General features: G+C 41.8%; 1 protein-coding gene across 2 annotated transcripts in view; it reads right to left on the reverse strand.

Annotated features, from left to right (window-relative positions):
- pkd1a (polycystic kidney disease 1a) overlaps positions 1-10,879 on the reverse strand; it is a 66,295-nt gene that overhangs the window by 54,108 nt on the left and 1,308 nt on the right. For both annotated transcript variants that reach the window (XM_061831164.1, XM_061831163.1), the window contains exons 2-3: positions 686-757; positions 538-606 (exon numbers count right to left, since the gene is read on the reverse strand). In XM_061831164.1, the coding sequence (XP_061687148.1) occupies positions 538-606; positions 686-757 (141 nt within the window). The remainder of the gene's footprint in view (positions 1-537; positions 607-685; positions 758-10,879) is intronic.

The raw sequence follows: 10,879 nt of genomic DNA on the forward strand, positions 1-10,879 counted from the left end.
GCGCACTGGGCCTTTTTCTCTTCTGTGACGTGACCGTTTTTTCTTTCAAAAAATGTCAAAGACTCGTCTTTTAAGGCCCTGTTTTTGAGGCCCGTGTGCCGAAGCAGTTCTGATGCCTTGAGTGCTCCAGTGCTGAACCTGTTGCAACATATTACGCGGAGCCTGTTTGTGACAAACCATACCAAAGTACAGTACAAGTGCTGATACTGTCTCTTAAAAACAGCTCTCTTCTTCTTAGAAGTTGCATCTTCTTCTTCTGTCCTAAAATTTGGCCCGAGGCACAAGTGGTTGCCCCGGATATCTCAAATGAAACTTTGATGAACCAATGGTTCAGACTCTGATAATCAATCAAATACTTTTTATTGATTGATTGTTTAATCTATTTTCTTTCTGTCCGGCCCAGAGCCAGTCCACAGACCCTAGTTCAACTGAGTCCTTCCTATTAAACAAATTCAAACCTCTATCTCCTGTTGCCCATTTATTCATTTAATCTTGACCTTAACGTTGCCTACAATAATGGATTGACATCGTACTCACAGGATCGACAAAGGGCCACAGCAGAATACTCCTCTAGGCAGAATAACAATTCTGTTACCTTGTAGATATCTGCAAGGCGGAGAGCTACGTGATTAACTAATTAGTGCGCAAACGACGTAATTGACACAAACGTGTTGTGTGTACTCACAGCTCTCGAAGGCCAGGGAGTCGATTTAGCAGACTTGTATCAAGGGAGGAGATCTGATTCCTCGAAAGATCTCTGTGGAAAAAAACCCCAGGAAATTCACTAAAAGGCCAGTCACATATACATACAGTACATACATAGACACATAGATATAAAACATGGAGACATACTCACGACTTTCTATGCAGTACACATGCCCTTTTCGAAATGAGAATAAGGATTGCAGTTCCTGGATATTAGAAAAAAAGGCGAGAGAAGGAACTATTGCTCTATAGAAGACATGCATAAGTTTTTGCTTTCAGGCTGGTCCTTGAGCAATGTGGCCAAACACCTGACTGATTATGACTGTGAGCAGCCCCCTCACTCTACATTAAGCCCAAAATTATTTCTACTCTGACTAAATTTGGAGTTTAAAAGTCCTCTTCCATCAAAATATATTTTAAAAATATTTTATACACAATATGAGTTAAGATGAGTGTGTGACCTGGTTTAAGCGTGAACTCTTGTGTGGTTTGTCGATTAGTTTGCTGGCCATTGGCAGGGACACGTCAGTATGTCTGCCTTATTGAGCATTTCCCCCATATACTGCCTGACACTGCGGCTTCTCTGTCTCCTCAGTCAGAGTGGCGGGAGTGTTGTGTAGCTGTGTAGCACCCCGAAAAACCAAACGGCACACTCCAACACCAAGGTACGCTTGGAGTGAATTCCGCAACATACGTTATGTTTTGTCACATCCATCCATCCATCCATTTTCTGAGCCACTTATCCTCAGGAGGGTCGCGGAAGTGCTTGAGCCTATCCCAGCTGTCAACGGGCAGGAGGCAGGGTACACTCTGAACCGGTTGCCAGCCAATCACGGTGCACATCGAGACAAACAGCCGCACTCACAATCACACCTCGGGGCAATTTAGAGTGTCCAAATAATGTTGTATGTTTGTGGGATGTGGGAGGAAACTGGAGTGCCCGGCGGGAACTCACGCAGGCACAGGGAGAAGATGCAAACTCAACACAGGCGGGTCAAGGATTGAACCCTGGACCTCAGGACTGTGAGGCCAACGCTTTCCAGCCGAGTCAAGGTGTCGTCTGTTTTGTCACATCACACTCAAATCAGTCCAAATAGTTTAATGCACACGTGTCAAACTCTTGACTAACGAAAGCTTGCTACAATTTTTTTTTCACTTCTTCTCAAATCTAGTTATAAAATTGAATAATAGCCCAATTCTGAGGCAATTATATAATATGAATAAAGTGATAATTAGGGTTCCCACATCTATCCATCCATCCATCCATCCATCATTCCATCCATCCATTTTCTGAGTCTCTTATCCTCACATGGGTTGCAGGAGTGCTGGAGCCTATCCTAGCTATTATCGGGCAGGCCTGAACTGGTTGCCAGCCAATCGCAGGCACATGGAGACAGACAACAGTTGCACTTCACACCTTAAAAAAAATCTGTGCCTTGAGTTACAGTCCTTGCGCTTCCCCACATTGTACGACACTGTCATTGCACTAACTCGAGCTGATGTTTTGGTGTTGGATTAATCATGACAAAGGAAGTGAGAGGAGCCAAATGGGAGACTTTTGCCAACCCAAACAAGGAGGGCCAATGTGGAACACAGGCCAGTGACATCAGCTTGTTTGGGGCTTCACAGCAAACCGCGATCTGCACGTGATGATGGGAAAACAAAAGGGAAAAGAATAGATAAAAACAAGGAGTTCCACTTTGTGAGAGGACAAACGCTGTGATTGTAACCCAACAAGTTGCTGCTGGCTTCAAGTGAAATGATTAACTAATAATGTGAGCATTTGGCCTGACATGTTCCATCCTCATTATGTGCACAGTAGACATGATATCACATCAAGGGGTATTAAAAAAAAACGTGAATTTGAGTGTATGGGAACGCACCCCTCGCTCACTCTCTTTCTAGTGTGTGTGAACGGAGCAGGACGCCCATTCCCAAAAGGAAACATCTGTACATTCCAGACAAGCTGTGTAAGAAAGATGGAGAGCAAGAGAGCCTTCTCCTCTGCTAAAGTCATCAGGAGATAAAACAAGGGAGCACAAAGACGCTTGATCTACGAGCTGATAGTTTGCACATTAGCCTAACGCCTCGCCTTATGTAACCCGCACCACACCAGGTGTGTGCATTCAAGTCTGACCCATGTAAGGAGGCGATTCTCACCTCCTGTTAGCGGAACAGACATAAAGAAGCAAGAGAGCGTGCTCGTCACGACCATATAACGTGACCTTCACCGTGTCTGTTAGCAAGAAGCTCCTGTTCTCGCAGCTACCTTTGGAAACACGTGGTTTCGATTACACGCGCGCACACACGGCAAAGGCTATAGTGCTGCTCACAAAAACCCAAAGCACACATATGGTTCTGTTTTACTAACGGTGTGGCCAGTGATCTAACCACTCCTTATATGGCCTGTCTGGTGCCACTTATTTATTCTGAGCTGGTGGATGGGAGCGTTGAGACACACACACACACACACACACACACACACACACACACACACACACACACCACACACACACACACACACACACACACACACACACACACACAAACACACAAACACCCACGCGCACACGTGCGGGAAAGAATATGAATAGTGGAAAAGATACTTGTCCACAGAAAGAGAGGAAAATTCTGACAGTTATATTAATGGGAGTTAAATGACAGAGACAAAATGGAAAGAAGCCACAGTCTTGAATTTGTGCAGTAAGTCTGCTCAAAAAAAAAAAAAAAGATCAGATTTACTGCATCAGGGTGGTGGAGTGGTCACAGTCTCCGAGAGTGGAGACCAGTGCTCCACTAACCCTCTGAGCACAAACTGCTCTGTGGTCGCTTTCATCCATCCTTCCCTCTTCTGCTGCCTCACCCTTTTTTTAGGCCCTTCTTGTTTTTCCACGCTCTTTCTGCCTCAAGGCGTTTAATGAATGAGGTTGAAGAGGTTGAAAGAGAAGAGTAGCCTAGTGTGAATAAGATCCCCAGGATGAGTAATTGTGGAGACAAAGAGAGCAAATTGAAAGAGGTTTTTTTTTTGGGTCACCGCTGTATGTCGTACTTTTAGGAGATCATTTTCATGGCTTTTAACAATATACAGTTGTACTAGGACTTAATAATGTAACTTAATAGCCTTTCAAATAATTTCAATGGGGAATTTGCATTTGATATTTGAATAAACTGAATGAAGTTCTTGGTCATGGAACAAATTAAATTTGTAAGTCAAGGTACCACTGTACACACAAGTCTGAATTAAAGTTGAGGTTTTTCATGATAGTATCACATTGTGCAGCAACATGTCAAGCATCAATGAGGAAGAAATATGTACAGCCTAATTAAGCGCAATAGTCTGTCACGATAATTACAATATTAACAGAACATCTGACCAATGTATAAATATTTTTTATATATTGATATTATGTAGATGTATATGTATTGTATTGTAAGCCCTCACACAACAAGCCAATATGAAGTTGGATGGCTCCATTGCAAAGTGGCATGCTACCAGGAGATAAGCTAGTAAATATTAGCCACTAGTGGCTTTAAAGCCTTGCTACAACTTTTTTTTTTTTTTTTTTTTGGAGAAGCCAAAACATAACCCTGTCTTCAACAGATAGTGTTCAAATAATTTTCATATGTTGGACTGTTATTTTGAATAGGACAATGAGTATCACTTCAATTTTTGATTAATTTTTCAGTTGTGATATTCACTGCAAATAGTTAATGGTCTTACCTGTGAATTCTGTCGTATGCTCTGTTTGTTTGCTGCGCCGTGTCGATGAAAAAAAACAGTTATTCGAAGGTTTATAATTACCATAACATCAGCGCTAAATTTCATTCGCCTATCTATGGCATTTAGTATTATCTGTTAGCATTAAGCTAGTGGACTAGAAATGAGCTAATTAGAGGCACAGCCAAAGTTGCATGTTTTGGAGACAAGGTTCGAAAGAGCTGACTTCGATGGTTTGGACATGTTCAGAGGCAAGAGAGTGAGTATATTGGCAGAAGGGTGCTGAGGATGGAGCTGCCAGGCAAAAGAACGAGAGGAAGACCAAAGAAAAGGTTGATGGATGTTGTGAGGGAGGACATGAGGACAGCGGGTGTTAGAGAGGAAGATGCATGAGATGGGCTTAGATGGAAAAGGTGACACGCTGTGGTGACCCCTAACGGGACAAGCCAAACGGAAAAGTAGAAGAATTAAGATAGTGGACTTTCCTTACTATCCATACTATGTAGTTTGGGTGAACACTTTGGTGGTTACAGAGACTGTTCAATTTTTTTGTTTTGTGTCAGTTTTATTGTAAAACTAAAAAGGTTAAAAATAAGCACACTGTACCTCGTTTTTAAAAAGTGTATTTAAATAGGTTTTGTGTGTTTTTAAACATGAATGTGTTTAATGGGCAGAGGAAGGCTTAAATGACATTTAAAAAAGGGTCTCAATGTCACACAGTTTTACCTATTGTCTGTGGGTCAGGATAAACAGGGGTCCGCTGCGGAAGGTTGCAGAGGTAGTGGCTTCCACTTCTGGCTCACAATTTGAACACATTGCGCACCATGACTGGGAACGAATAAGTCCAGTGTAGACACCTATTTCATGCTCAAATTCACATGGGACAGGTTCTGGCTCACTCGCAGTTAGGACAAGCGAAAAGGATGGATAAAGTATAAACCGAAAGCTTGATATAGCAAAAGATATAGCGAAGAAGGATTCCCATTGCTCTGATGCAATTCATTAACCTCACAAGACCAAGTGCATTTGCATGGTATCCGGGGAGAGCTAAATTATGCTGCGAGCATTACAGACCTCAGTTTGTTTCTATTTTTGGTATGCCTGTCATTCACACAGAATTTCCGAGGGAACGGATTTTGTATTTGGTTCTAGAGGACTATCCCTCACGGGGAGGAGCAAGGAGGCCGCTGATTGAAGACGTTTGGTCTTAAACGTCTTAATGTTTAATTCAACAGCCTGGTTGGGTCACAAACACACTACACTCCCCATCAGAACATTTTGTCCATTTTTCCAGCTGCTGCTGCCTGCGTTGTCTGGTATCCAGCTGGAACACATAGGGCAGCTGTGTGCAGCGATTTAACACACTCGCTCAAATAAAGTCTCACACACGCACACACAAAGACCATGTCATCAATGCATGCAGGAAAAATGAAAAAAATAAAAAAGGAACCGCTATGATGTGCTCATTGGACACTGTTTCTGGTAAATGAAACTGTGTCGGGCCGTCCCACAGTCATAAAGTACAAGATCAGAAAATAATCGTCGGCACACACTGCTTCTGGTGAGAGAAAAAAAAACAACTTTGAATGCTCCCAACCATCCGTTTTCCAAATTGCTTGTCCTCACAAGAGTCACAAGAGAGCTGGAGTCAATCCCGGCCAACTTCAGGCAAAAGGCAGACTACACCCTGAACTGGTCGCCAGTCAGTCACTTGAATGGTTAAAAAGCATACTGGAATGAAATGTGCGTCTACGTCCTCCTCACTTTCTTGCACTACAAAAGCCCATATCGACTTTGCTTAATATAGCTGTCAACCAATTCCAGGAAAAGGCATTCTGTTCATCAACTGAAAATTAGCCCTGTAAAATTAATTACATTTGAATCATGATCACTATTTTAGATGCCGCGATTAAATGAGCCTGATTATCGTCCTTTTTTTAAGGTTTAAATGTGGGCACTGCTTCATATGAAAAGTGCTTAATTTGTTGCAGCTCGCATTCTAGTCAGCTAGCCACCAGGGGGGGAATGAACGGGCCGAGGATTCATTTCGTGCTGGCACCGCACTCAGTGCGCAAATTCAAAATAAAAGCTTAAAATGGTATTGATGTCCAATGCTGTGATACAGGGAGTCCTCGGGTTAAGACAGTCTCGACCCAAGACACGCCCGTCCCCCGTCCGCCATTTTGTCTGGCTAATGCTTGTCCGTGTTTGTGTGCCAGGAGTACCTTCGCATTTTTCGCCCTTTTTTTTTTTTTTTCGAAATTATCGACCCAAAAAGAAAGCTCTGTCTTTTAGCAATGCTTCTGCAGCCAAAAGAAAATTCATTACCATGGAAACGAAGCTCAAGCTCATAAAAAGATTGGAGAAAGGAGAGACTCCAACACCACCAAGGCTTCAGTCAGTCGACCGTGGTGACAATTATTAAAGTCAAAGCCCGTATTTTAGAGCATGTGAAGGGCTCCTTTCCTATGTCGGATACAATGATCACAAAACAAGGTTCTTTGATACTTGTTCAGATGGAGAGGATTGAGGACCAGGTCCCTTCGCAATAGCTAAGCGCAGCCTCCCCTTCTTCTTCCCCATCCACCTCTCAGCAGTAATGCTAAGTACATCATCTTTCTTATTTCAATGCATTTGTTTTTTATACAAAGTATTTTGATGTAAATTCTGACTTTAATTCCGGAATCTGACTTGAGTCGAAATTCAAGTTAAGTCGCTACTGTAGGAACGGATCTCAGAGGCACATATGTCACATAGGCAAAAGTGTCACTGATGGTGTAGTAGTTCACAGTGCTGACTTCAAGGGAGGCAGCACAGTTCTCTCTCACTCAGTGATAGCGTGAATGTGAATGGTCATACTTCTCACTAAATGTCCCAGTCCTGAATATGAGCTACATTGATGCTGAACAGGATAAGACACAGAAAGTGGATGGCTGGAATGGAAAAAAAACAATCTGGTGACTTGTTTGTAGCAACTTCAATTAAGGGGTGTGCCGATCCAATCTTTGAGATCTGCAACACGGTATTTGATTTTACCGCTCTTATCCAAGCAGCTTATTCTATTGCTGACAGTAAGCAGGGCCCCATGTCGTCACAAATGCTGGCTAAGGTGCTAGCATAGTTGTAGCAAGGAGAAAGCGTGAATGTTGCTTGCTTAATGTCGTTTATTGACAGTCCAGTTGAAGCTCACTGTAAAACTAAATTCACAGAACTAAAGAATTACAGCAACTGAATATTCGAATCAATGACAGCCTTCGTTTCTTTCTTAGTGTTTGTTGACAAAAATCACAAGTTCAATGCAATGACTAAATAAAAAATGACGAGCAATGAAAACTACCATTGAAAACAAAACAATGAATAGTGGTACACAAACACTGGATAAACACATGAAAACAGGCAATATCATCGCATGCACTCCACTTCCCACCAAAGTCCAATGGATAGGGTTCCAGTTACGCCATCTTGTGTGTCATAGAGGTCAGAGAACACAGGTGACAGGTGAAGCGTGAACTTTATTTCTGTCGTTAATTTATCCGATTGGTCTATGGACTGTGGTGACGTCATTGGAAACCTATCCATACAGGCACAGCAGGAACAGAAAATCCCCAAAAGGCACACACAAACAGGGACAGTACAAGAACCTAAACCCTCGCTCATTATTACTGTATTACGATCAACCACAACATTATCAATAAAATTATACCCCAGATGTATTGTTGCATATTTGGAGAAACTAAGGCTTTTCTCACCATACACTGAACTTAAAGGGCTACTGTCACGAAATGGATGATTTTTAGTATGTTATCAATGAAAAAACGTCAGCCAATATGGGCCATGTGTTTTTTCACCACAAAACATGATTTTGACGTACACAGCTTTTTGTAACTCCCGCCATTAAAGTCCTCTTGAGGGATTTGTTTTTGAGAAGAAGCAGGAAGCATCCAAACTATAGGGGATTTTCCAAAAACAAGCCAAGGAACTTTGAGTTCCTGCTAGCAAAAGGTTCCCATGGCCCATGTGGTTTGTGTTTCCATCGCACTGATTAGTTTAGGTTGTCTTATGCAAATGAGGCTGATGTTGCTCAATACTGACACCTCGTGCATCTAAAAAAAAAAACATGGTTTCAAGGAAGTCTTATTTTCCATCTTGTAATCTAAATTTCAAATCTTTTTGATCTTTTAGGTTAAGGGAATTGAACTGATTCTCTTCTGCATTCCCAGCCTGGCTGAAGACAGTCTTTGAGATGATATTCCTCGATAGATTGTGAAACAGGAACATTATATTATTTATTATTATATTATTATAGCTGCAGATGTGATTTAACAGCTGGATAAGTCAATAGAGACATGAGCCTGCTGTAGACCCTTTTTTAACACTGCTCACCAATATGTCCCATGAACAGCTTCATCTTGTGACAATATATCAACTTTAAATAAGTGTGACGTGGGTGACTGGTAAGCACAAACGCCTCACAGTTCAGAGGTCATGGGCCACTATCTGGGCTACGAAGTTTTCAAGTTCTTCCCGTGTTTGCGTGGGTTTTTCCTTCCACATTCCAAAAATACCCATTACAGGTTAATATAAGTGTCGAAATTATCCTTAGGTACAAATGTTATTGAATGGTTGCTTGCTAATTTTTATCTATATGTGCTATGCCATTGGCTGGCGTCCAGCCCAGGGTGTACCTTGCCTCTCGCCCAAGTCACCACGGATTGGCTCCAGCACACCCACAAAATGGACGTGCGACTCTTGTGAGGATAAGCGGCTTGGGAAATAGATAGATGGAGAAGCATGACGTGACATAGTTGCAGCTGTGCATGCCAGGGAGTTGAGACTCATCACATTAATACGAAACAGAGCTAACACCATCTATTAAATCCTACTTCTACTATTGATAGCTACGTTTTGCTTATTTAGCCATACAGTATTGTTATGAGCAGCTATGACAGACTTGTTGGAGACCATCACCACTCTCAATGTTTTTTTCGTATGAAGCTACTGTCATGCATGCTCCAGTACTGCAATTGCAGAGTACGTTTAAGTTTCTTGTTTGTATTGGTGTATTGGATGACAAAAAAGAGATTTCAATAGTTTTTATTGCTTCAAGTGTTTGTTTAAGCTTTACAATTCCCAAGAGGAAGTTAACATTTAATTTTACATGCGCTTAAAATAAAGTAACTATTTCATCCATCCATTTTCTTTGCCACTTATCATCACTAGGGCCGAGGGAAGTGCTGGAGCCTATCCCAGCTGGGAAAGGGCAGGAGGCAGGGTACACCCTGAACTGGTTGCCAGGCAATCTCAGGGCACATTGAGACAAACAGCCACACTCACAATCACACCTAGGGGCAATTTAGAGTGTACAATTAATGTTGCATGTGGAAAGAAACCGTAGTGCCCGGAGAAAACCCACGCAGCCATGCGAAGAACATGCAAACTCCACACAGTGTGTGGCCAACGCTTTACCAGCTGAGCCACCGTGCCACCGTAACTATTTCAAAATGTACTATTTGTGTATTTTTACCTCTTACTGAATCAATATCGAATCTAATTCAATTCCAATAATAGAGAAGAATTGAATTGCAAGCGTAAAGAAACAAAATCAAACTGAATCGGAACCTAAAGAATCAAAATCAAATCAAAATGTGGGGTACTTGACAATGCCAAACCATATCTTATTTACTTGTATCTTCCCTACTAGTATGTTGTACGCTCAGTTAACAGCTATATGTTCTAGGTGTTTTTAAGGAAGTATTAAAAAAACATTTAGTAGACCTGAAAAGCATACGTACGTTATTAATAGCGTCAGCTTTTGTGCTATTTACATGAAGACATGCCATAAATAACCCCACAAAAAGAGGCATCGCCACCATTCCATTTTTACCATAACCAAGTCTACTCCTTTAATCGTTCGAGTCCTTTATTTGGACTTTCCAACTATCCAGTGAGAGTGATGGCACAAAACACATGAACAACTGATCCACTTTAATCATTTCATTTGATGCTGTCTGAGTGTAAGGTGGTGGCAGGATATGAACGGTCAAGTGAGTCACAAGAGTTAACGCGCAAGACTTTTCTGTCCGTCTTTTTCTCGTGGCTTTTGAATGAAGTTCCTGTATATACATGCTGAACGTTCACGTTAAATGTGAGTAGGTGGGTTGAAGGGAAATAAATAATTGACAACATGTGGCTTGCGTCTGCTCAGAACAGAATGTTCTTGCTCCAGCAATGCTAAAGAGCGACAAGCTGATCCACGCCACAAAGTCCAGTTTCACTTTTTTGGTGACGAGCTTCACTCTGAAGTACCACAAGAAGACAAATGCATGCACACACCAAAAATACAGACTCTGGCATTATGACCTCTAATAGAGGGCTCATTCATGCAAAAAAATAAAAAAAGCATGAATGTACTCAAAAAGAATGTGCATTCTAATTTCATCCTCCACATTTGCAACC

Source organism: Syngnathoides biaculeatus, chromosome 9 (assembly GCF_019802595.1).
Source record: "Syngnathoides biaculeatus isolate LvHL_M chromosome 9, ASM1980259v1, whole genome shotgun sequence".
Lineage (NCBI taxonomy): Eukaryota > Metazoa > Chordata > Actinopteri > Syngnathiformes > Syngnathidae > Syngnathoides > Syngnathoides biaculeatus.